A 27,820-nucleotide genomic window follows, 5' to 3' on the forward strand; every position below is an offset into this window, starting at 1 on the left:
GCCTTGTGGTACATCAGTGTTCAGGGTGAGGGTTGAGGAGGTGAGGTTATCCAACCTGGTTAGGAAGTCCAGAATCCAGTAGCAGAAGAAGGTATGGATGCCCAGTTCCCTGAGTTTGGTGATCAGTTAATGATGCTGTTGAATGCTGAACTGAAGTCAGTGAACAGCATTCTCACATTTCTATTGTCAAGGTGGGAGAGGGCTGAGTGAAGTGGTGTTAATATAATGATGATGGGGGTGAGTGCAACTGGGCGGAAGTCATTAAGGCTCGCTACATTGGAGTGTTTTGACACCAGCACGATGGAGAAGGTTCTAAAGCACACGGGAACACCTGCTGTGGCTAGTGACAGGTTGAACATGTCAATCCAGACCTCAGTCAACAGCAAAGCACAGGCTCTGAGGACCCGTCCGGGGATGTCATCTAAACTAGCAGCTTTATGTGCATTAGTCCTGCTCAGTGCCACACACACATCAGTGGGGGAGAGTGTGAGGGGCCGGTGTTCGGCAGACACCACTGCCTTGATGGCCACCTTCTTGTTGGTTCAGCTCATCAGGCAAGGAGGCATCGATGGAAAGGGGGGTGGTGTTGGTTAGTAGGTTTGTAGTCTGTGATGGCCTAGATGCCTTGCCACATGAATTGGGCTCAGAGTTGTGACTGTGCTTGGCCTTTTTGATGCCCCTCTTCAGGTTAGCCCTGTATTATTGCTATTATAGGCCTTAGCATCAACTGATCTGAAGGCGATGTCACATGCCTTCAGCAGGTGTTGGACCTCACTGTTCATCCATGGCTTCTGATTAGGGAATGTGGTGATCCCTTTGAGGGTGGTGACACTGTTGATGTTGGAGTTGATACAATTCAGATGATGAGGTGTATGAGTCAATGGGTGGCCTGAGAGGTGTTTTCAAAATGTTGTTGAAGTGCAGAGTCTGCTCCCTTTGGCCAAACTTTGGCTGTCCCCACTGTGAGTCTCACATATTTGATGAGTGGTGAGTACTTGGGAAATAGGAACAATGAGCGGTGGTCACATTGTCCTAGGTGGGGGAAGGGAACTGCTTTGTAAGCATCAGCCATGTTGGTATAGACATGGTCCAATGTCTTGTCTTCTCTAGTGGAACAGGAGACATGGTGAATTTAGGCTGTACGGTCTTCAAATTGAAGTGGTTGAAGTCACCCGTAACAATGAAGGTTGCCTCGGGATGAAGAGTCTGTTGTTTCCTAATAGCAGTATGAGATTCTTTAATGGCAAGCTTAACATTAGCATCCGGGGGGATATAGTCTGTCATCACAACAGTAGATGTAAACTCTGATGTACAATAACCAACTTTGGTAAAGCTGTGTATTGTATAATACTGATTTAATGCTTTCATTTTATGTTGTTTGGGTATTGTACAGGAATTTCTTTCCTTTTTTCATAGACTGCCTTTAATATGTATCTGCCCAGGTAAATAAACGCATATTAAAGTTGTTTGTCTTTAGACGTGTGGCTTGGCTTGATCTTTCTTTGCTTAAGTGTCTATGCCCTTCCACCAAAGAGCACCGTCTTGGCCTCAACACAGGGGCGGACTGGCAATCTGTGCGTTCTGGAAAGTCCAGAACGGCCGTCCATTTCATGGACGTCGACTGCCTGGCTCAGTGCCTCATCGGCCAAGTAGGGCTACGATCTAGCTCTTCACAAAAATATGCGTCACTCAAACTAAATCAAAGCTATCAGCCTATGTCTACGCTATCAATTGTCATTGTCATCCAAAAAAGTAAACATTTGCGCCATCGCGTTTTCAATGATACAGGATAGGCAAGATGATGCAGCCTTTATATTTCGCCCCTCTCAGTCTTGCTCATAGCCTTGCGCCTCTAAAATGCACTAGAATTAAATTCTGTGCGTGCAGAACAGGTAGTGAATGTCAGTTAAAGTCAGTCTTCATGGAAGAACTTGGGATAGGCCTATCAAAAACGAACAACAAGGCAACATTTAACCACACATTTAACCAGTTTTACCCCAAAGGTAGGCTATATTTAGGCTATTGACAAACTTTACCCCTCGAATAATTTATCGTAGCCTATCTTGCGTTTGGTGTGACTTAGACCTTACCCCTTATCCAGTTTTACACATGCTAAAATATAAAAAAATGTCTTTAAAAGGAGCTAGCGTGCTGCACATCTAGGCATTACCGTTTATTTTCTTCAATTCAACAAAGTGGTAGGCTACGTATTCATAAAAACATTGGCAAAACACAACTGTAAGAGCTTGGGGCCTCAATACGGGTCCTTAGCTGCTTAAAGTAAATAAACGTTGCACATACGAACTTTCTTTACGAGAGCTGTAGCCTTTCTAGATTCTGCTATCAAGCATTAGTAGACATACACTAGGCCTACATACAGTCTCACAATAGCCCCTTTTCAAATGAAAAGTCCCCATGAAGGCAGAAGGCCTCTTCATTTTTAAACAAAATATAATTAAATGAATATTGAAGGAAAAAACAAGAATATAGCCTAACATGTTAACAGATCATTTACATGTTATAAGGGGTTATTTGCAGTGAGCTACCCGTGCCTTTCCTACAGAGAAGTAAACCATAGGCCTGACAGTGTTGCTTTGTTTAGGCTATAAGATAAGGTTTATAAGATTTTTTTTTCTACTCTCAGTAAATGTCATGTTAAGGTGAGTTTACAGTAACAGGTGTGACCTTTACCTTATTTAAAGATTGCTCAGGAGCTAGGCGTACTCCATTGATGTAGTGATCAGTGTTGCCACAGTTACCTTGAAAAAGTAATCTGATTACTGATTACTGATTACTCCTTTAAAAAGTAACTTAGTTACTTTACTGATTACTTGATTTTAAAAGTAACTAAGTTAGATTACAAGTTACTTTATTAGTTACTTTCAGCAGCTGCCGACAACACCCCCAACGCCTCAACATAAAAATGATAACGGTTTTGTCAATACTCAATATACTGGAAGTGCATTTTAACAGCAATGTATAGCAGACATCCCAACCTAACCTACTTAGATACTGAAATTCAGATGTTTGTTCAATAATGTCTAAGTACACCAAATAAGGAAGGCCTATAGAAACTGTTATAGTAAAATATGTAGATTTTTTTTTTCATGTAGCCTTGGCAACTAGCCATCTTGTAGCCTATAGGCCTGAATAATATGCAAATGAAATTACACTTGTTAAACTCACCTCAACAAGTCTTTTGCAATCATTTAACCCGCCGTGAGCAATGCTAAAGTTGCTGTTACAAACAGTGCAGTGTGCAAGATGATCATTATGTTTTAATCTTTTGAGACAATTGGGTACACTTTTGTCTAGTCTGATGTGAAATGGGTCTTAAATCTTTTTGAGGGGCACTGACGCTGCCATGACGCTTCTGTTCCTAGATACACTGACTGAACTGATTAATTATGTTTGGGAGAAAAGAGATATAAGCACTTACACTGAAAACGGATTGGTTGATTTAGCAAAACAGACCAGGATGCTCTCTGTCTTGGATGCGCTTCAGGCACAAACGCACCACTCCTCTCTCTCTCCCTCCGTTGTGTGCGCATTAAGCTATGCACACGCGATTTGAAGCAAAGATTCTAGAATCTTTGATTTGAAGTCCGGTCTGGCTTGCGTGCTCTTGTTCGCTCTAGGTTCCGGGAGATTTTATGTAATTTGCGGGCGTCAGGAAGCCGCTATCAATATGTGGGAGACTCCCAAAACTTCGGGAGACTTGGGATGTCTAGCTAGACAGCACTTTGTCGCCAGCACAGAATGTACAATGTACCTTAATGTTGTCATGTTTAACTGACACAAACTCAAAGTAATGACTGATGAAATGTGCATCTCTCTCTCTCCCTCCACTGTTGTTTACGTTTGTGTCGCTGCACGTGAATTGTCCTCATGCTGAAAACGTGAGCATAGCCTCTACATGACATTAATACCCAAGACAAGAAGAAAGCAAAGAATATATCTTTTTATTAAGGAACATGACAAAAATAGTAACGCACAGTAACTTAGATAAGTAACTTTAATCTGATTACTGGTTTGTAAATAGTAGCGCGTTAGATTACTCGTTACTGAAAAAAGTGGTAAAAATAGACTAACGCGTTACTAAGTAACGCGTTACTGGCATCACTGGTAGTGATGACATCAAACTCCCAAAAGACTTGCTTAAAATTAGTTGAATATAACAACCTGTGTAAGTTTTTTATAGGCCGTATGCTTTCATTCAATGCATGTAATATATTTGACATCAAGTTATCAATTAGTTTCCACAAAATGCACCAGAAGTCATCATTTAAGGTTTTTTTTTTTTTTCAACATTTTCGGCATGGGGGAGCATGCCCTCCACGGGAGGGCATTTGAGAGGCCCACAAGTATTTCATGTTATGGTGCCCAAATTCTCTAGCAGCAAATAATTAGTATTTTTGTAAACTGTGACCATCTATTTTTGAATGCAAAGTATGTGAGACAGCAAGGGACAAGGATGTGTGCGCGTGTACTGCGTATGGTACGTGTGTACTGCGTATGGTATGCGTGTACTGCGTATGGTATGCGTGTATTGCATATGGTACGTGTGTATTGCGTATGGTACGCGTGTATTGCGTATGGTATACGTGTACTGCGTATGGTACGCGTGTATTGCGTATGGTATACGTGTACTGCGTATGGCAGTGGGCTTATTAGAAAGAAAGTCCAGGGCCTTTTTTTAGTCCCAGTCCGTCCCTGCCTCAGTTCCATAAAATTCTCCAGATCTTCACCTTTTTAACTACACGTTTACTTGAAGTAAACACCCCAGGTAAAAAAGTAGTATACTTTAGTGTGTTAGAAATATGATTAAAGTACATGAAGTATAAAGCAAGTATGCTTACACTTTTTGTACTTTATGTAAAGTATGTTTAATGTGTACTTTTAGAAAGTATACTTCAAAGTAGATGTTATTAAGTTCAACTTCAGTGTACTAAAATTAAATATACTTATTGTGCAATATTCAAAGTGTTTTTGTAATGTACTTTTTAAAAGTGTACTTTGTTGTTAGTGTATTTTAAATGGTAAAGAAGTTTATTTAGTTTAAGTGTATTAAATTGCTAATACTTAGAGTTGTAATATAGTGTACTTATGGAAAGTATATTTTTTGGTAGGCCTAATACATTGTTTGTATAGTTTCATAGTCATAGTATTAAGTTCAACTTCAGTGTACTAAAATTAAATATACTTATTGTGCAATATTCAAAGTGTTTTTGTAATGTACTTTTTAAAAGTGTACTTTGTTGTTAGTGTATTTTAAATTGTAAAGTAGTTTATTTAGTTTAAGTGTATTAAATTGCTAATACTTAGAGTTGTAATATAGTGTACTTATGGAAAGTATATTTTTTTGGTAGGCCTAATACATTGTTTGTATAGTTTCATAGTCATCTCACCTTTAATAAAATACTAATGTGTGTAGCTTTTAGGCCTGATATGTCAGCCGCATGGATGGCAATGTGCAATAACCTAGTCTAGAGACATACTGATCTATCAGTTTTGGTCATCAAATAATATTTTTTCTTTTGTTGATTTTGTGTCTTAGTAAGGTAGCCTATACGTTTGTGATGTAGTAGAGGTTGTGAGAGGATGAATGTGGCATTTTGTTAAATTTATACACAGTTAAATGTATAGGCAGTCCAGTTGACCAATAACATGGCTGTTTGAATTTGAAATGGAGTGGGCGGATCTGTGCAGCTTTCGAGCAAAACGTGGTGTGAGCAAACATTAACGTTATTTCATATAGTCTATGTTTGTAACTTTATTTGCAAGACAGATGGACTGTAGAGGCCAGAAAATGCATACGTTTACGGTCCGTATAAGGTTACAGGTTTGTCCAAATTAAAGATACCATAAATTCTAGTCATGCCAGAGACGTTGGTCCTACAGAGCCAGAAGGACTCGTCATATGAGATAACAAGGACTGAAGCCAGTTGGATCTAAAGTGCCAAGTTATTCGTTATCAGGTGAGTCCCAAAGCATATTGTTAAATGATTCTGATGTAGCTTACTCTTTATGACCTTCGGTAGTCTTTGGAGAAGTTAAATTGATGGCATAGCAATCTTTCAAGAGTTTGTTTTTATCCTTGCTAGTAAAAGCTAGCAATGCCAGATCACGTTAGCTAATTTAGCTAACGTTAACGTTATATACGTCGACCAGATCACTATCAAGAAGAAAACTACATTAGCCTGCTTTGTGGGATTATTGACAAGCGTTGGCTAGCACTAACGTTAGACAAACTATGATGGAAGAAAGTGTGTTCTTTATTAAGCAACGTTTGCCTAAAGTTCACCAATGTTCTTTAATATTATTTGTGGTGTAGGCTAAGTTAACTCACAGAAAGGAGGATAGTGCTAGGCTAGTCACACTTCACATTCATTAGGCATGCTAATGACATTGTAGCTGTTTTTTTCTTTAATCGTGGAGACATCTTTTAAAATGAGTCTACAGGACAAATTACATGCATTTAATGAAGTAGAACGTTTTTTTACACCATTGATATTAGAGGGGGAATTAAACCTGGTTCTACTGAGTTAGTGCTATAAAGCTTAGGCATGATTGATATTATGCCTTGGTTTATGCGATAGATTTTTTTTTTTTTATTATTTAGCATTCAAGTTCATTTCATGGTAGTGTTTGTAATTTACCTAGTTTTAATCTGTAGCCTAACTATGTTTTTACAGGTGTTCCTGGACAGTTTTGAAACCGAGATGTCTGAACGCCTCAAATAATCAGCAGTAAAGGTAAATATTCTTCATCCAGGACCTTATCCCATTACTCTTAAAGCATAACTCAAGCCAAAATGCAACCTAGGGTCTTTTTGTGAATGTACCTGAGTCAAACTTTCGTTTGAAAGCATAATTAAGTCAGAAGCGCCACCATTAAGCTTGACTGTATTGTCGTTTCTGGGTCAAATGCCATTTTGAATGGGAGTCGTAGGGGCAGAACTATTTTGATACATGATGATTTTGATTCATTCATCAAAATAGTAGGCTAGTGCCCCTACGACTCCCATTTAAAATGCAATTTGACCCGAAAACGATAATACGGTTGTATTGGAAATAAAGGAATCTAAGGTAATCAAATGCAGAAAACAGGGTGGTTGCACTCATATCGGTGCCAAGGTGCACAACGCTTTAAGGAAAGACTACCTGGCCAGGTCTACCCATACCAGGATGGCAAACAGATGGTGTCAATACCTATTTGACCCATAAAAAGTAAATGTCAAATAGGTACAGATAATCTGTATTAATCTCATCATTGCCAATGGATTTATGTGTAAAATGTTGTTTATCTTGTAAAATGTTTTCCATCTTCTTTCTGTTCACAGACAACAGAGACAAATTCTCTAATACCAAGGTCAATGCATTTGACTGCTGTCCAGCCCCGGGTTGCCACCGAAAACTTTATGCATCTTGGACTGGAAGATGGTGTGCTAGTAAGGAAGCTAGCTACCACAGCTTTTGCCACCACATCTCAGTATTGGGAGGGAGGTTCACTCACTGCATAACTCTACCAGCTGTACCTTTCCTCCTCAGCCATGATCCGTAACCACCATGGTTTTCTTTCTGGGCCAGAAGACTTTGCAAACAAATAAGCAATAAATGATCATGCATTACACATTTAGCCATGTTAGACTGTTAAGTTGTTGGCTGTAGGCTGGGTGTCCAGTAAACAATTTCAAGCTTAGAGGGCAAATTCTCTCACCTAGGAGGGTAAACAACTTTTGTTTTTCATGAAATCTGCATTTTGAATTGATGGTCTACCAATGAGGCTGTAGAGTATCGCGACACAATAGTGGCAAAAAGCACTTGCGCGATGAAACATGCATTCGGGTGTATTATATTATATATTATATCACACACGTAGATATTAAATGTGTGCGCGCAAATTCTCTCTGCGCGTGCGCACTCAGAGGAAACTGCTCCCCAAGCATGAAAAAAAATGCGAGCGAGGAGGAATCTGACCAGCGCTCCAAACAGCCACTCGAAAAATCTATGCATGTGAAATAATATAATACGGCCAAATGCATGTTTTATCGCGTTACCACATCCAACTTGAAACGATATGCTCAAGTGATCCATAACTTTCAGAAAAATGTTTTACTTTTGTTATGGATGAATATTATGTTTTGTTTTCATTCATGTCAATAAAATGTTTTTCTCATAATCAAAGTGTAATTTGTCATGTAACAGAATAGGTAGGAGAGTACTAATAGTACAATTTTAAAGCACACTAATATTATACTTAAATTGCATGCCTTTATAATGCTTAAAGTATCTTAAGACTATACTTTTATTAACATAACTGCAAACTTTCAAGGCACTTTGTAGTCAGGAAGTACATTTGAAGTTAATTTAAAATATTACAGAAGCATGCCAAATGAATAGAAATGAGGATGATGAGAGTGTATTCAAAATACACTACTACACTATTATTAGTTATATTGTAATGCCTTTTAAGTACATTTCCAATACACTTGGGATGTTACAAAATTGTACTGTGATTGCGTTTCGAATGCTCATAAAATCTGTTTTTGTATAATGTACTTAAGAACACTTAAAGTTTGAAAAAAGTTGTTCCATTTTAGCACACTAATTACACTCAAAGTATAGTCAAGTTGGTATTAAGTTGCACTTAATACATAATTCAATACACTTAATTACACTTGGATTTGACGAAAAAAGTATAAACGGTACTTAGTACACTTTCAAAAAGTATACTTTTAATAGTTTTTTTTTTTTACCTGGGACTGAATACCAATAGTACACTTCCATAAACTTATATTTGGTAAGGGGTTGCAGACTGGTTTGCCTGGTTGCAGGAATCGCAGTACACTATCAGTGTTTTAATTTGCGTCATTTCATCAGCCTGTGTAGTTTTAAGAAGCGGCAAGTAAGCTATTCATACTGGACACACCAAACATCCCAGCTAGACCACTTCAATTAGTCATTTTCGTAGGCTACATTTTGCACACTTTCAGCATTATTTCAATCTGAACAAAATCACAGTTACCATTTGTAAAATAAGGCTGAGTACACCTTGGTCTAATGTATGAAAATAAAATGACACAGGTTAATTCCCCTAATCATTTTCCAGCTATGTGAAAACAAAATGGATGACTTACCTTCTTCCTGACTGAGGGACAGAAAACTATCTCTGATCTTCTTATGACTTTTGGGGGAGAGAAGCGATAAGCATTTTTGCCAGATGAGACCAGATGTCATATTGAAAAAAAAAAACATCTATTGGTTACATTAAAATCCTGACAATTTGTAACATATTGCTTGAGATATTGGATGGTATGCTGTGGTTATGTAAAATTAATTATATACTACACATAGAATACAGTTTTACACGCACGCACACACACACACACACACACACACACACACATATATAGTTTATTACCTGACTGAGCTCATTGTGTCAGAGTAATTGAGTGCTGTGATGTTGGAGCAGCAGTTGTAGCTACCAGCTATAAGAAGGGAGGAAAAGAATGTGTTAGTAGATCGTCAGAGATATCATCATATCATCATGTTTGTTAAGGGTTCATATCATATTATGAGACATGTCTCTGAAGAATCATTAAGTCATCATCATGAATGAACTACGTCTAGTGATGTAAGGATTAATTCTGTTTTCAGATTCAAATAGAATCAGATCAAGACCAAAACAATGTAAAAACTGAATCATACAAAACATGTATGACAGTTCTTTAAGACCAATCAACCAAATCAATCATTAACAGCGCCGATAGATGTTGAGTGGCTGGCAGATTTTGGAATCTACCAGCCACAATGTACAGTATATATAAGTATAAGTATATATGCTCTTTTGATCCTGTGAGGGAAATTTGGTCTCTGCATTTATCCCAATTTGTGAATTAGTGAAACACACACAGCACACAGTGAACACAGTGAGGTGAAGCACACACTTATCCCGGCGCAGTGAGCTGCCTGCTACAACGACGCTTGGGGAGCAGTGGGGGGTTAGGGGCCCTAATCAAGGGCACTTCAGCTGTTCCTACTGGTCAGGGTTCGAACCGACAATCCTCCGGGTACAAGTCCGAAGCGCTAACCAGTAGGCCACGGCAGCCCCAATGCAATGGCAGGTGAACAAAATATGTAATTTCCATCCCTGCTATGTATATATTTGGGATAGCATTGTACATTTATATTTACAGTAGCAGACGCTTTTTCAATGATGTCAATTATTTTACAAGGGCATTGGTACATTGTCCTGAGAGCAACTTGGAGTTAAGTGCCTTGCTCAAGGTCGTAAATTGTGGGATTTTAACCTACAACTTTTCTGGCCACTGCATGCTAGTTCAGCTTCTTAGTCACTATGCCACCTAAAATAAGATACTATTCACTAACATGACCTGCTTGTGGAGACTACAGTGTTTGCTCTATGGGCCTATCGGCTTAAATTAGAAAACAAAAATAACTATAAAGTAAATGTCTTTAATAGTCAATAATAAAACAGTATGCTAATACAAATATATGAACTACGTTATGTAAATTATAGTGATAAAACTGAAAACAGGTTCAATTCATTTTCAAGGAAACTCACCGATGTAGTTGCAGCTGTCTGTGGCCAAAATTGCAGACAAGAAACAGCTATAGGAAACAAGGAATGACACACCTATTGGGTGTGTGTGTGCATCAGGAATAACTGGTTTTTGTGCATACACTTTTTAATACCAAAAAAGTACCTATGATACCATAGCTATTTATATATGTGCGTTTGTTGTTCCAGACATGGAAAGTCAGGGAATTTTAACATTTCTGTCGGAAAGTCTGGGAATATCATAGAATTTTGTTGTAGCAGTTTAAAATTGACTAAAATTGGCCTTAAATCATTAGTCAGTGAAGTAATTTCAATGTTACATTTATATATATAAAATCAGATCATGCTGCTGTTTTCCTACTGCCTATGTACAAACAGAGAAGTCGGACGGACCCCCCAGTGACGAAGGAGGTCAAGCGCTGGACTGACCAGTCAGAAGCCAGGCTACAGGACGCCCTTAGTAGGGTTGCCAACTTCCTCAACCCCAAATGAGGGACACTTCACTTCAAATGCGAGACCACCCCCCCACCAAAAAAAAAACAAAAAAAAAAAAAAACTAATTTACAAACGGTGTACTGTCACTTTAAGAGCATTGTCTACACGGTATTCAGAATATTTTGCCAGCTCCATTCAAATATAGCCTATGGTCATTCCACAAAGTCTAACATTTTTTGTGCCACATTTACGCCTATAGCACAATGTATATTAAGTATATTAAGTTGGTGTAAACAACCTTCATTCCTGTGGAAATAAAAGCATGTAATGATGCTAGCTAGATATTTTCTGTTTGCAATTAAAAGTGAATTATGAACCTGGTAGCCACCTAGCTATCTAAGTGGAAAGTGTTTCAATTGGCATAGCTATCATGTGCTTCATGTAAATGCTTAGTTTAAGGGAAACGGATTATTGAAGACTTCAAGACTCACCAATTCCATTACACAAAGGCAATTGACCACTCTTCATATTCTATCAGTCCAAATCACAGTGCGTGCAGCCTATGTCAAAGTGCCCTCACATTGTAAATGGTCAGTAGCATAGTGTGAACCGGATAATTCCGCAATCTCCTCGCGTTGTTTTTGTTGTTCACATGATTTCCTTTTAAAAGTTTCTTATATTAAAAAGGTGAAATCAATTACCAATGATCACAAGCCAGCTGGAAACTTCCACCCTCTCTCCCTCTCGTTCCCAATTAAAACGAGTAGCATAACGTTCAAGTTAGATCTGCTGCATAATAGAGAGACTGAGAGGACTGCTGCATTTTGACATTGTAATCGTTCTCTAAGAAGAGTGAAAAGCAGTTTGCAGTAAAGCTTCCCTGGCTAAATTCTGGTGCCCCTTCTGTCCCTTGGTGCCGTGCGCACAGTGCGAGATGCGCGTGGTAGCGGCGGCACTGGACACTTTGTTCCAGGTGCGTTTACAGTAGCCTACTATTGACAAGTTAACAAGGCCGATAAGCTGTGATTGAAAATCGGGAGTGGTCCTGTCCCTGACGGGACAAATCAAAATCACCCAAAATACGGGATGTCCCGCCCAATTCGGGACGGTTGGCAACCCTAGCCCTTAGCAACGTTGACTGGGAGATGTTCAAGACGAACTCTGCTGACATCAATGAGTTTACGGAAGTATCATTGAGTTACATCAATATGCTAACTGATTCCATCATCCCAACTGTAAAGATCCGAAGCTTCCCTAACCAGAAGCCATGGGTGGATACAGAAGTGAGAACGGCATTAAAGACACGCACCATGATTTATAATTCAGGGGATATGACGGATTACAAAGCAGCATCTTATAGTTTACGTAGAGCTATTAAAGATGCTAAGCGGCGCTATAGGGACAGAGTTGAAGCTGATTTCTTGGAGGGTGATCCAGCAGTGTGGAAAGGACTCCGAACCATCACTGGAAAGAAAGTCCCCTCCTATGATGAATGTGAGTAAAGCCCTCCCTGATGAACTTAATGCTTTTTATGGTCGCTTTGACATGAAAAACACAGACTATCTTGCACTAGCTGCAGCAGCATGTGATGCAAATGAGGATGCACCTTTCTGTGTCTCTGAGGTCGATGTGAGCAATGCCTTTAGGAGGGTTAATTGTAGAAAAGCTGCTGGACTGGATGGAATTTCTAACAGGGTTTTGAAATCCTGCGCTGCTCAGTTAGCTCCTGTGTTCACTTATATCTTTAACACATCATTGGCTCAAGAGACAGTTCCTACTTGCCTCAAGCAGTCTGTTATTGTTCCAGTACCGAAAAACAAAAGTCCATCATGTATGAATGATTGCCGCCCAGTAGCCCTGACGTCTACAGTGATGAAGTGTTTTGAGAAGCTTGTGAAAATCATTATCTGCTCATCCCTCCCTGCCTCCTTCGACCCCCTCCAATTTGCTTACAGAGCCAACAGGTCTACAGAGGATGCTATCTCAAACCTCATGCACACCACCTTAACTCACCTGGAGGAGGGGAATGGGAATTATGTGAGGATGCTGTTCATTGACTTTAGTTCAGCATTCAACACGATAGTACCTCTCACCTTGGTCACAAAGATGAAGGCCTTAGGACTGAACACCACCCTGTGTCACTGGATATTTGACTTCCTCACCAACCGTTCACAAGTGGTTAGAGTGGGGGGTCTGACATCTGACTCATTAACCATCAGCACTGGTGCTCCCCAAGGCTGTGTTTTGAGTCCACTGCTGTACAACATCTACACACATGACTGGAAAGCCAACAGTAGTCATACCTCCATCAAGTTTGCAGATGACACAGTGATCTTGGGCCTGATTAGTAACAACAATGAACAGCTCTACTTGGATCAGGTTGATGAGGTGGCACAGTGGTGTCAATCTAACAGCTTGACACTGAATATCACTAAAACCAAGGAAATGGTAGTGGATTACAGAAGGCAGCAGCAGAACTACAGTTACACCCCACTAATGATCAGCGGGCAACCTGTAGAGAGAGTCACAAGTTTTAAATACCTTGGTGTCCACATTACTGAAGACTTAACATGGACTGTTAACACTCAATATGTTCTGAAGAAGTCCAGACAACGACTCTACTTCCTTCGTCAGCTAAGGAAATTCAATGTTTCTACATCCATCATGAAGGCCTTCTACACTTCAGCGGTTGAGAGTGTTCTAACTGGTAGCATCATCACCTGGTATGGGAACTCCACAGTTAGAGATTGTAGTACTCTGCAGAGAGTAGTGCGCTCAGCTGAACGTACTATAAGAACTCAACTTCCTGCTCTACAAGATATCTATTCCAGAAGAGTACTCCTAAGAGCCCAAAAGATTCTGAAGGACTCTTCTCATCCTAACAATGGATTATTCCTACTGCTGAAATCAAGAAGACGCCTATGTAGTCACAAAGCCAGAACTGAGAGACTCAGGAGAAGTTTTTATCCCCAGGCCATCCGAACTCTGAACTCACACTATACTGACTTTGCACACATTCACTCCTCAGCACTCTCAAACATTTCCCAACTCTGAACTCACACTATACTGACTTTGCACTCATTCACTACTCAGCACTCATGATCCACCCCCCCCACACACACACACCTACAAGACTTTTAGCACTTTTACATCCCTCTCCCTATGCTACAGACCTTTTATTTATTTTCTTATTTCATCACACGTCAAAACACACACACACACACACACACACACACACACACACACATATCTGACTTTCTCCAACTTTTGCACATCTCCATAGAACTTTTTATTTATTATTTTTGATTTCTCCTCCATCTACCCATGTCCTTGATTGCCTAGCCTTTCTGCCACCCCCCCCACCCCCCACCCCACCCCCATCCCCAACACACACACTTACATCATCACTGTCATCATCTCACATACATACAGCTCACTGCTTGCTACAGTAAGCCTCCTCTACATACTTGCTGCACACTGCCCCCCCCCCCCCCTACATACACAGCACATTGTCTTCAGGATCTTCTCCAACACACATCCTCGACATACTTACAGCACACTGCTCCCACCTACCCACACACGCACACACTACACACACACACACACAGTCACTGCTCCACTCCCCTCCCGCCCACACACACATCTTCACTGTCATCACTCACATACATCATACATACAGTACTCTGCTTGCAATAGTAAGTCCCTTCACCATACTTGCAGTACACTGCCCCTCCCCTACATACACAGCACATTTCATCAGGAAGCTTCTCCAACACACATCCCCAACATACTTACAGCACACTGCCCCCCCCCCCGCCCCCCAATACACAGCACATTGTCTCATGAGGAAGCTTCTCAAACACACATATTGCACACTGCCCTCTCCCCACATACACAGCACACTATCCCATCTCCCCTGTCATCCCCCCAACACACACACCAAGACCCCTGGCAGTTGGGTTAGCCCCTTGAGCCGTGGATCTGCCCAAGGTTTCTTCCTTGGTAAGGGAGCTTTTCCTTGCCCCTGTTGCTCTTGGGTGCTCCTTGTTGGTGCCCCCCCCAATCCCAATCCTACCCCACCTTTCTTATGCAGCCCTTGCCACTTAATCTACTAAATCCCTCTTCTACTGCACTTTTTACCCCCCCATTAATGCACAAATAGGCTGACACCAGACATAATTTCACAGCATTTCTTACTTCCAGTAACTATATGCATGTGACAATAAACTTCCTTGTATCCTTGTATCCTTGTAACTTTCAGTGGACTAAACAAAAGGTAAAGATTTTGCTATCACAAGGCTAGCTGGTTCGTTACATGGCGAAGCATATAGCCAACTTTGTTTGCAGCAGTGAAGCTGAGTTTGTTGTTAACATTGTTGGTAACTGTCAGGGAATTTAACCCCAACATATAGATACAAGAAGCACAACATGTAGTATGACTTTGCCCACAAACTATGGTACCAAGAGGAGAGCCTGCTAATGTAAGGAAGAATTCCTCACACCATCAGTCTCTGACTCTGCAGCCCAAAAGCTGTGTCTTTTATTGTACAGATGCACAGAGAAAATAAGAAGCAAGACATAGTGACTTCATTGTGACATACTTATCTCACCCACACACACACACAGACAGGGTGCAGTTCCTGTCTGTCTGGGTGCACACTTGTACTCTCCGTTCTTAGAACTCAGCACAACAACATTTAACTTGAACTCTCTGTTCTTAGAACTCAGCACAACAATATTTCTGCTTACACAAAGGTTATACAATGATAATAATAATTTCCTTACAGTAACGTAAACTTTTCTTCAGTTAGGAGCAGTAGCCTAGGCCTACTGTTTTTTTTTATGTTGCATTCATTTTCATTGGCAAAAGCTAGCCTAATATGCATGAGAACCTATATAGATTTGAGGGAGCTGCAGCTGTAAACACCATCCCCAGAAACCAGTTTTAAACGGTATTGAAACGGTATCAGCTTGCGCTGATATGATGCATGATCACTGATCAAATTGCTATTTTCTGACAGGATGAGCACAACCATGCAGGTTCTCTGAATCTCAAGCTCTTTAGCCTAGCATCTTAATGCTGTATTCACAGCACGGTGAATGACAAACGATGAAAAAATGCTGTTTATGAGAATAGCCTGGTTATTTATCAAGGACTATATCACGTTTTATATGTTATTATGATCACTCGCATCGCATTACCATGGTTACTGTGTAGGTAATTCTACGGTTAACTTAACATGCCCACCATTACACTGGATGTTAAAAAACTTTTAAACCTTTTTTTTCATTCTCCCGAGACGCTAGCTACTTAAGGTAGTTCGCTCATTACCTCAGATCAGTGAAGAACTACCAGAGAAATCGTTGGGGAGAAAACTCAAACAAGTTAATGTTAGACTTAGACTAGCTGTGTTACAGTTTCTTGTTGCAAAATTAAAATCTCCATGCGCTGTTGTAGGCTACACGCAGTCTCAAAAACACGGTTTACAGCTCCTGAGTCACGTACTAGGTAATTTTTTATAACGATAATTTAGATAGGCCTAGGCTACTTATGGGGTGGGTGCTATTGCGTTTTCTAAAGAATCTCATGTCTTGGTTTTGTACAGAAATTAATATTAAGTGTAACATACGTAAAAGGGAGAAAAAAAGGTCACCTGGAATTTAATTTAATATTGTTGTAATGATAGGATAACAACACAGTTTACACAATAATTACACTGTGTTATAAATATTGTATATCAATGCATTTATTGTCTGTCAATTACCCAAAATTGTGGCTCTGTCTATCATTGAACAGTAGCTTATTTAATGTATTCTAATCCATTGTCAAACACTTCCGGGAACTTTTTGAAGTTTACATGAACCACGTGACCTTAACAAATTTTGAACACCCATTGTCGCAACTCTACCTTTATATGGCTCTGGTAAAATCTATCAGGTGTGTGTGTCTGCGTGCCTGCCTGCGTGCATGTGTGCTTGTGTGTGTGTGTGTGTGTGTGGACATTGTGGAAATTGTCGAACGTTTGCGCCTCTCGCTCCGCTTTAACCCTCTCTGGTATAGACCCTTTCAAGAGAGTTCCATTATCAGCATCATAGTTGGCCTCACAAGGCTTCCGTTTTAACATTTCATATGTTATCTTAATGCAGAGGAAGTAGATTGGGAACCAAATAGAACGTTCAAGCATTGTTTTTGTTTTTATTGTTGAAAGGGTCTATAGTTTATATAAACTTGTCTGCCACGTGAACCTCTGACATGTGAATGTCTTCTCTTCAGTCTTCCATAGCTTTTTTAACTTATTAATGACTTTACAAAATATCAACATCTTTGTTGTGCGTGTGTTACCAACATTACGCAATGTGTTTTTCCACATCTCTGAGGCCAGTTGGACCAGTTTAATTTCTCTAAAGGTGCCAACTGAAACTTTTTCAACAATAAACTTGGATACAGAGCCAAGTCAAACATGGGTCTTTGTCAAGACAGGTTGTTTGTCTGTTGTTGCTGCCAAGATTCATACACAGTACCCCATTTATATGTGATAAAAAAAAACAGTTGATAATCCTTTCAGCAAAGACCTCACTTCACCTTACACCTGCTTCCTTATTCATGTGGCATGCATGAGGAAGAGGAACACAAATTGTGAGCAAGACTACCTTGATGCCATGCTGTTTTTATCATGTGCGTACATCTCTCTGCACTTGTGCTCAACATCTTGTGACATTATGGAGGGACAAAAAGAATGGACTTTCTCGAGGTCACTGAGAACACCCCCCCCCCCCCCCCGAAAACAATCGGTTTTAGCTAGCTAGTTCAAGTTGCTACAGAGCTACACTCTGAGGACATGAGTTACTGTACTGTAAACTATGGTGAGGTTATTATATGTATGGCTGAAATAGGTAGAAATGCTAATACTTTATTTGCCTTATGTGTATCATGAAAATAATTTAAAATGTTTAACATGTTTAGTAAAGGCTGAAATTCTAGCGGGACAGTATACTTTTCTTAAACAAAGTTATTGTACATGCAACTTTCAATAAGGTCAAAATTACTGTTGTGGCAGTTCTTCTAGTGTTAAAATGTACTTGTTAGATAAGTTTCAGCTGGGTGGCATTGGTAATGTCCAGTGTGTTTACTCAAACAAAAAGAATCTGGAATATCCACATTCACTGGCGCTTATCGCCTTTCCTTCTTCAACATTTGATTGTGCTAAATTACATAGTTTTTTTCCACTCCTCACCCCACACCTGTACTCAGGTATGCCCGCCTGACCACACACCTGCTTCCTTCTTCTTTCATCCTCATCAGATGTCGACTGGTGATAGCACAGAACTACGCATACACATACTATCTGAATTACGCAGAACTGAGGAAACACAGAGAGCTACTTAAAGTGTTTTACTTACATGTGTGCAAACATTTACAAACAGCATTCAGTCAAAGAACAAACTCAACAAACTCAACATTAGCTGGGACAAACAGTGAAAGTGAAACTCTGAACTCTGTTGGACTGAAGACAACACAACACAACACTTTTTTAAAGGCCTCACATCAAAAGTCTTGGAACTGCATTTTTCAGGGAAATCTGTAGCTGTATGAAGCTATATATAGGGCATGACAAGTGCTCCCCCTGCTGGTGAAATAGTGTCTTGCTCCTGCTGTCTCCTCAGAGGCCATGTGATTTCCAAGATTCAGATCATTTCCTGACAGGCTAAACGGCTATCCCCAACCAACACATTCTCAAACTGGCTGGAACTGCGTTGCACAAACGTGCTCCAACCATTACATTCCCAAACAGGCTCAGCATCATCGTTCTAACCCTTATCATTGTGATAATTATCTTAGCATTATCTAATAGCTTTCTAAACATTACTTTATCATTATCTAACCCTTACCATTGTGATCATTAATTTATCATGATCTTACCCTGATCATTCTGTCTGACATCACTGTCTGTCTCTCATCTCAGACACAGCGGGAGTTTAAAGGTCTTTAGGTTAGGGTGGTGCATGTCTAAAGGTGCTTAGGTTAGGGTGGTGCATGTAATATTTGTGTAGACATTGGAGAGAGTGCAGTTTGGGGTCAGCATGTTGAGATGGACTCTAGTGTGTATTATTTAAGTATTATGCATTTTTTTTAAATAATATATTTGGCCTTCTTGCCTTTATTCAGATAGGACAGTTAAAACGAGAAAGAGAGAGAGAGGGAGAGAGAGAGAAATATGGTGGGATCGAGAAGTTACCCAGGTTGAATTTGAAACACTTGGATGTGTTGGATGTGTTGCTGTGAATGTGGTACTGCCATGTGATCTCCAAACTTCCGCTCTTTTCCCTGAGAGGATCATACTGAACGGCAAAGGTGGAAAAAGTATGAACATATGTACTCAAGTAAAAGTACCAATACTTTGATGAAATATTACTCAAGTACAAGTTAAAATACCGATCTGAAAATGTACTCAAGTACAAGTAAAAAGTAGTTCATTTAAAATGTATTTTAAAGGGACACCAGGCAAGCCTGATGCTTTTTCTCTATGAAACTCCCCCTCGCTCGGTCTGAAGCTCTTTTCCTTTTCTTTGTGTCTTCCGTCAAGGCTTTTCGCTGCTTCTTCGTCTGCTCTGCCATTATACACACGTTTGCAACAATCTCTAGCATTTCGTTAGCCTGCCTCTGTGCTGTAAACTGATCCTGCTTCGGTCGGCGGGTAGGATACACCGAACTTGCAAGTGGGATATTATTCCTATAGGCAGTAGGGGCGGGCGAAAGAGCCTTCATTCGCCCCGTAATGAGTCATTTAACCATATACCGACTTACGAAGATGATTAATTAACACGAAAACGTTGCCTGGTGTCCCTTTAAGTAAAAGTTTCTTAGTTACTTTTTTTTTTGGGGGGGGGGGGGTACCAGAACAACCAGTTTTACCAGAGACTTTCTAATGAGGAGATACAGCACTCAACAAATCCTCCATAGTAATGCATGGGGTTAGTTTGTAATGCCAATATGGCAGTTGTCTACACATATCACAACCCTTCCGCGGCAAAATGTCGACATGTGAATACATTGAGCCAATCATGTGTGTTGTGAATACATTGAGCCAATCATATGGTGTGCTGTGAAGACATCGTGCCAATCATCTGTTGTGATCTCGCCGCTGGAGCAAGATTGGTGTCGTGAAGCCTTACGCACACGCAAAGGACTTTGGTCCTAGCTCGAGTTGCTGCAGCCAGCAGCTACTGTAAGGCAGCCATGGTCATGCTCCCAGTGTGTAGCGCTGTAGCTGCAGCAACTCGAGCTAGGTAAAACCGATTGTTTCAGTTTTGTTCATACCGACAGTACTCGGTGACGTTAAAAAATGGAGATCTATGTGAAAAATCAACGGAGTTCTCCTTTTAGTTTGAGCAGTAGTTGATTTTCAAAGTTAGTTGCACTCATTCTTGGTTGCTTTGCAGTGAACAGTAATCCAGCACAACTGAAAAGCCCCTCACAGGCAGCTGAGACAGGCAGGCCAATGTTGAGTTGCAGAGTTTTTTTTTTTATATTTGGATACGAGCAGAAGGTTCAGCAGATTAAAGGGCGTCGGACTGGGGGGAGTGGGAAGTATAGGGCCCCAAAGGAGGAGAGGGCCCTTGAAAAGTGGAATACAGGGGGCACAACATTTTCAGGCATTAGTAATAACTCAGGTAATCCACACATAAAAAATCCAAACAAGTCCATAAGTAGAGTAATGTGTAATGAAGTGGAATAACACAGTGAAAAGTATTGAACATGCTAAGAAAAAGCACTAAGGCAAGGAAAGGGAAGGAACGAGCTGGAATCCGTAAGTAGTTAGAGAGTAGTTATCATTTCTATCTGTGCAAGCTTGGTTAGTAGCCTACATATTGATGGGCTATAAAAAGGTTTTTCATTACCAAGGTGTCACACAAGAAACATTTCATGATGGATAAAAGAAAGCAAAAAGCTCCCAAGACCTTTGCAACCTTATTGTTGCAAAACATATCAATGAAACTGGTTAAGCATTTCAAATCTTCAGAATCTTCCAGTAAGCAGCATGGGAGCCATTATCTGCAAGTGGAAGGAACATCACTGCATCATCAACCAGCCATGCACAGGATCTCCTCGCAATATTTCTGACCAGGGAGTCAGAAGGATAGTCAATTCCAAGAGCCAAGGACCACTCGGAGAAAGCTCCAGAAAGACTAGAAGGCAGCCAATTCAATTAAATTCAATTAAACTGGAAGTAACTAAAGATCAGGATTCACAAGAGGGACCCCTGGAATCTGTTTAGAACAATGGGCCAAAATCACACCTGATACTGTGACTAATAAGTTTTGTCATTCAGGAAATGTCTTAAAGCTGTCATTACAAACAAAGGCTTTTCCACAAAGTATTGAAGAAATTTCTAGGCACGTTCAATACTTTTTTCCTGTGTCATTCCACTTTATTACACATAACTCTTATGTGTGGATTTTTTATATGTGTGTTAATGTGTGGTGAAAATTTCGAATAGACTCACTGGAAGTTTAGGCTAATTACTGGGGAAAAAAATAAGCGTTCAATACTTATTTCCACCATATATTTATTTTACCTGAATATTTTAACTTCCAAATTAAATGTCAAAATGAATGTCAGACGAAATTTAAAGTTTGACTGACTGGATTTTGTATACAAAACATAGTGAAAACTGTCTAAGGTCACCCTCACTTCTTTTGTTCATCATCTTTTGTTTATTTAGTTGAGCATCGCTAGTAGTGGACCGCTAATTGTTGTGCTGCTGGTGCAATGTCTTTCTCCAAGAAAGCCAAGTCAGGTTACCAAAAACAAAGGCTAAAACAGGAAAAAGAGACATCAAAATGAGGGGAAACAACTGCTAATAAACTTCTTTCCAAAGAAAGGTGAGCACAAACGTCAAAACACGAAATCCCATGGTGTTTGCTTGAATATCTCCGCAATCATTAGTGCTAAAACGAACTGAGACAACCAATTGAAATAGCGGAAAATACACTTTCATAGGTTAGGCTACACATGTAATTTAAATGATGCATCTCGTGATCCAGCTCCATCTCCATCACTTTCAGAAAGACTGCATGGCGTCAGCTTGATTCAGTCCTGTTGTAGGCTACATGCTGATCATCATCACTAGGCTAGTGGTTTAGGGTGTGTTTTTTTCTCTCCCTTTCTGTTTTTCTGTTTCGTTAGTTTCGTTTTTTTTTACTCAAGTAACGGATGGTATTTTTGATGTAGCGAAGTACAATTCTTCACTCAAAATGTAATCCAGTAAAATTTAAAATACCAATTTTATAAACTACTTAAAAAATACAAAATACACAGAAAAACTACTCAATACAGTAACGTGAGTAAATGTAGGCTATTTCGTTACTTTCCACCTCTGCTGAATGGCTTCCCCAACCAATACATTTGTATTTGTAAAATAATATTTTTGGACTTCTTGCCTTTATTCAGATAGGATAGTTGTAGACAGTAGTAGTGAGCTTTGACACTAAGTTACCTCTCAAGCAATCTGTGAGAACTCCAGTGAGTATACCTTAGTGAAAAGAGTTATGGTTGGTGGTGATTAAGATTAGGCCTATGTGGAAGTGATAGGCCTGGGCCCAGTTTCCCGATAACGACGGAGACACGCTCTTAAGAGGGTTTTCCACGATTCATCTTACGATCGTTCGTTTGGTTTTTCCGACTGTTTCCCGAACATGCTCGTAGCGTGAACGCGCGTGCACTGCTCTTAAAGCAACACCAAAGAACTTTTCCTCTGTCGCACGCACTATTTGTTTATCCAGCACTGGCTTTGGAAATAACAATGTCCACAGGCAAGGTAGAATATGTTGCATGATTTTATGAAAGTACGATGTATTGCGACATCAGATGCAAGTCACATTTGTAGTTTCTTATGTGTCATTCCATCGAACTACAGGGCCCACTTCCCCGATAACGACGGAGACACGCTCTTAAGAGGGTTTTCTACGATTCATCTTACGATCGTTCGTTTGGTTTTTCCGACTGTTTCCCGAACATGCTCGTAGCGTGAACGCGCGTGCACTGCTCTTAAGATGCTCTTAAGGGGAGCTGTCCACGTTAATAGTTCTGAAATATCCTCTGATTTGACTGTGATGTCAGGTGACTGCACGTCACAGCTAGGCCTACCATTTAAACTTCGGATCTACACATTAATTCACATCAATACGAAAATAGAAACACTTTGACATCTGCATGTAAGCATCCCAAGTAGGTTATATACCACACAGAGACATAAATAATTGTAATTATTTTAAGATTAGATTGTTGCACCATGGAATAATTTTTTCGCGGTGTCACTTAAGATCACGTTTGAAGATAAGAAAGAAGTCGAGTAAGAAAGAGAGGAAATGTGTAGGCTTAGATTTTGATGCAGTAGGCTACAGACTAAACCACATGTTGCTTTCTCTGCTTTTTACCTCATAGGCCTAAAAAAAAATTTATTCACTTAGCAAAGATAATGTCAAACTATTCTGGCAACGTCTCGTTTCATAACTTGATTGCATTTTTGTCCGCTTTTCATCACATTATTATGACCATTAAATGTAGGCTATTTTGCACGCTAAAATCTGATTCATCACAGGTAAACACAATAAAGAATAGGAACGTAAGTTGGATTATGTATTCTAAATTGTAATTCCTCTGTATGTCCTGTTGGTGACCTCAGTGAGAAGTACTGTTAAGACGCTCTTAGCCGGTAACGAGTACTCTGGAGCACTCGTAGATCTACTAGTGTTTTCACGACGCTCTTAAGCTACGATGGTTTCGGGAAACAGTCGGCAAATCTTAAGACGTTCGTAAGAGGGACTTTACGACGCTCTTAGGCTTAAGATGCTTTCGGGGAAGTGGGCCCAGATCCGCTACCCGATCTGGCAAACTTACATAGTGCGGTTATAGCCGATAGAGGGCCGCGAAGCGAATGCAGAAGTGCCGTTCACCCTGTTACGAGTTGATGAACCACTGAAACGATTTTGGAAACATTATTTTAAGGTAGAAAAAACTCTTTGGTTTTGCTTTAAGACGCTCTTAAGGGGAGCTGTCCACGTTAATAGTTCTGAAATATCCTCTGATTTGATGGTGATGTCAGGTGACTGCACGTCACAGCTATAGGCCTACCGTGTAAGCTTCGGATCTACACATTAATTCACATCAATACGAAAATAGAAACACTTTGACATCTGCATGTAAGCATCCCAAGTAGGTTATATACCACACACAGACATAAATAATCGTAATTATTTAAGATTAGATTGTTGCACCATGCAATAGGCTTTTTCGCTGTGTCACTTAAGAACACGTTTGAAGATAAGAAAGAAGTCAAGTAAAGTGAGGAAATGTGTAGGCTTAGATTTTGATGCAGTAGGCCTACAGACTAAACCACACTCCGGCCCTGGACAGGAATAATGAGAGAGAGAGAAAGAGAGAGAGAGAGAGATTATTAATATTCAAAAAGAGCCCTCAAATTTTGGTAACATTTAAAAATGAGCAACCCCCTCTCACTCCACTATTTAGCCCTGAAATGCCAAGACCAAAATATAAAAAAAAATGCACTAAGCCAACTTGTCCTTAGATTCAGTGGCATAACGTCAACCAACATCATTCAGTCTCAGGACAACTTAATTTTCAGAAAAATTAGACCCAACCAAATTATAAACACTGAAAAGGAAAAATACATTACATTTGGGAAAGTCACCAAAACACAATCTAAATTACAATGCTATTTGGCCCTCAAACATGAATATATACAGCTACTTATCTGAGCACAGTAAAATACTCTAAACTCAGGAAAACATTGACAATGTACAGACTCAGCGAGCACAATCTTGCCATAGAAAAACGCAGGCAAACCTGGCTGCCCAGAGAGGAAAGGTCATAGAAACAGAATTACATTTTCTAACAGAATGTACAAAATATGAAGAAATTAAGAAATCCTAGGAAATACATCAAATTCAGCTCAGCCATTCCTGAATTCCCAACATTTACAAATGAGGCAACATTGCCATACATTCTTGGAGAGAACAAGGATGTGGCCACTTTAGCTGAAAAATATGTAGCCTGCCATAACCTGAGGGCCATCCAGTAGCTCCTTGTATGCTTTATGTTGTATATCATCCTTGAATGATATTACAATTTCCTTTGTTTTACAGTCATTGGCCGATTGGCTTTTTCCGTTTTTGATTCACCGCTCTGTTTATACTCCGGGTTCGCCATTACGTTTTTGGTGCTTCGTTTTACAACCCCAAAACAGAAAAAATTGGGACGTTGTGTAAAATGCAAATAAAAACAGTATGTCATAATCAGGGGTGGTGTAGTGGGCGTTGGACGCGGGGGAATGCCGTCCCCTCACTTCTTGGAGCATTGTTTTGAGCATTTTAATATGCATTTATTAATATAACAAGTGTTGTTACCAGTGATAACAACGCATCACGTAAACGTCTCCAATTAGACCTCTGTCATAAAATTCGTTACAAGAATGACCGTCATGCTGTAGCACCGCGTTACCCAAAGTAGCTAAAGTGTCTAGAAAACTATAGATTATACAAGTGCCTGTATCCGAATCTAGCAAGCATCTTCATGAACCACTGTTCATGCAATTCCTTCGTTTGTGTTTTGCAGAAAGCAGGTAGGCTAATCCAGTCGTCAAAATGACATGATAAGCATGTGTGAGTAATACGAGTGATTTTTATCGAGGGAGCTCCAATATAAGTGATAGGCTTTTTAACCATAAGTAATGATCCAACGGTGAACCTGAACAACTTTAGGAAGAAACGTACGATTGGTGCAGCTACTTTAATCCAAACAAAAATGTTTCAAATGACTGGCACTTGCCTGCCCAATGTTCTTTCTGTTATTTTTTTTGTTTTGTTTTATTGACTGTGCACCTCTGCATTTTAATCATTCGCAATGACATTGATATGACACCCCCTCAAACTGAGCTACACTGCCCACACAGCGTGTTCAATGCGTGTGAATTCTGCTTGTGCTATTGTTATTGCCATGGTTTACGTGTGGTAATGAATGAAGCCATGCTGCGGCATGTTATGTGTCAAGGAGATTAGACTACGATAGATTACATAGGCTATACTCTGGTTTGTCTATTTAATCCTATGAAAAGCTACAGACGATATGCATAGACATTGGTGGAAAAGTGTAGTTTGGGTGAAGACCTTACATTTTAAAGCTAATCCAAGTAATTTAATTGTTTTTTTTTTTTAATTTGGTTTCATGTTCAAAAGCTGGTAACAATTTGGCCTTGGCCTTATGCACCGATGTGGAGATGCCAGTTTTTTGCAATGATGTCATTAAAATAGCGTCACCCCATTTAAACAAACACTACACCACTGGTCATAATATACAAGTCTCGTAAACTCATAGCAGCAAAAAGGACATAGACAACATATCATATGTTGAGAATAAAAATGTGGAAAGTATATGTAACACAGGTTTCAAAGCTATTAAATTCAGCTATTAAGCTAGATAACCTGGAACTGGTAAATCAGTGGCTTCAAAATAAGCAGACAATAGGTAATAGTTATTATAATTTATTTGCAATTCATAAAAGACATATGGCTTGTACTACCACAAACCCAAAGGTTCAAGCACCCCCAACCATGACAACGTGTAATCAAAAGTAAAGCGACACCACAAGAATCACGCTCATAAATCACATATGCTTATAAATCACACCAGTCTCTCACACCAGTAGGAAATCTCCATGAACAAATAGTAGGCTACACACAGCACTGCAAACGTGAAACAAGGCAGGTTGGGGGCAAGGAAACCCTTACAATATGGCATACAAACACAATTAAAACGGCATACTTTAAACAAACACCAGTATAGCAAACATAGGAAACATACATTTACCCAGGCGGGAAGTGCGAGGGTCGGGAAACTGCGCTGCCTGCCGCCTCTCCAATTGACCGATCCCAAGCCCCTCCTCCCATTGTCAGTCCCATAGTTACTGTTGCTAAGTCGGACAAGTTTGCAGGAAAGTGTGCGAGAACGCGTGTTCAACATGGGGACGCAGCACCCCCATTTAGCCTAGTGCAACAGTGTATGGATTTCTGGGCGTCAAGTAATATTGATATATTCAAAAAACAGAGGTCAGAAAGGCCTTCAGTATGCAGAAGGACACATTCACAATGTCCGCTGTCATCAACGAGGTGGAACACCACAAATTGAGGACAAAAAAATCCGGTGTCGTGGATCCTAATGGGATGCATGTTAACTGGATAAACAATTAGCACGTTATCCCGAGCAGGTAGTTTACCTTATTTGCTGCAGATGTGACTCTGATTCAATAAACAGGTCTGTGCGAACATATGGTGTTGACGTGTCCATAACAAAATCTAACCATATTTCGAGGATTAGTAAGACGGGACCAAGTGCTGCAGATCCAAGTTCACGCAACTTGGGAGAGTGACTAGCCTGTTAAGCAGCTCATGTTGGGGAGGTGGAGAGAAGCTTCTCTTCGGTAGGCCGAGAGTCTACTTATTATTTTGAATGGCTGCTTTAGAAGGAACCCAGATAGCAAGCATACGTTGGCACAACGTTGGCACAACGGCATATCATCCGTTGGCATGACGTTGTTTACTGACGTTGTGCCAACTTCATTTTGTCCGGTGGGGTAACGTTGTTTTGACGTTGGCACGGAGAAAATCCTCGTGCGTCACAATAGGCCTACAAAAATCCGTGGCACGGAGAAAATCGTCGTGCGTCACAATAGGCCTACAAAAATCCGTTTATTGCAAAACGTTGGCTTATAACCAATTGCCAACA

General features: G+C 40.1%; 1 protein-coding gene across 1 annotated transcript in view; it reads right to left on the reverse strand.

The window, feature by feature from the left end:
* The window catches only part of LOC143122252 (uncharacterized), a 71,002-nt gene that overhangs the window by 6,495 nt on the left and 36,687 nt on the right, over positions 1-27,820 (reverse strand). Inside the window, exons 3-5 of the mRNA XM_076283111.1 lie at positions 10,588-10,634; positions 9,424-9,490; positions 9,140-9,186 (exon numbers count right to left, since the gene is read on the reverse strand). Of these exons, the coding sequence (XP_076139226.1) occupies positions 9,140-9,186; positions 9,424-9,490; positions 10,588-10,634 (161 nt within the window). The remainder of the gene's footprint in view (positions 1-9,139; positions 9,187-9,423; positions 9,491-10,587; positions 10,635-27,820) is intronic.

This window comes from Alosa pseudoharengus, unplaced genomic scaffold, assembly GCF_046254945.1.
Source record: "Alosa pseudoharengus isolate Yale_2024_CS ecotype anadromous, Long Island Sound unplaced genomic scaffold, YU_APseudo_1.1 YU_APseudo_1.1_scf_1, whole genome shotgun sequence".
Classification (NCBI taxonomy): Eukaryota; Metazoa; Chordata; class Actinopteri; order Clupeiformes; family Clupeidae; genus Alosa; species Alosa pseudoharengus.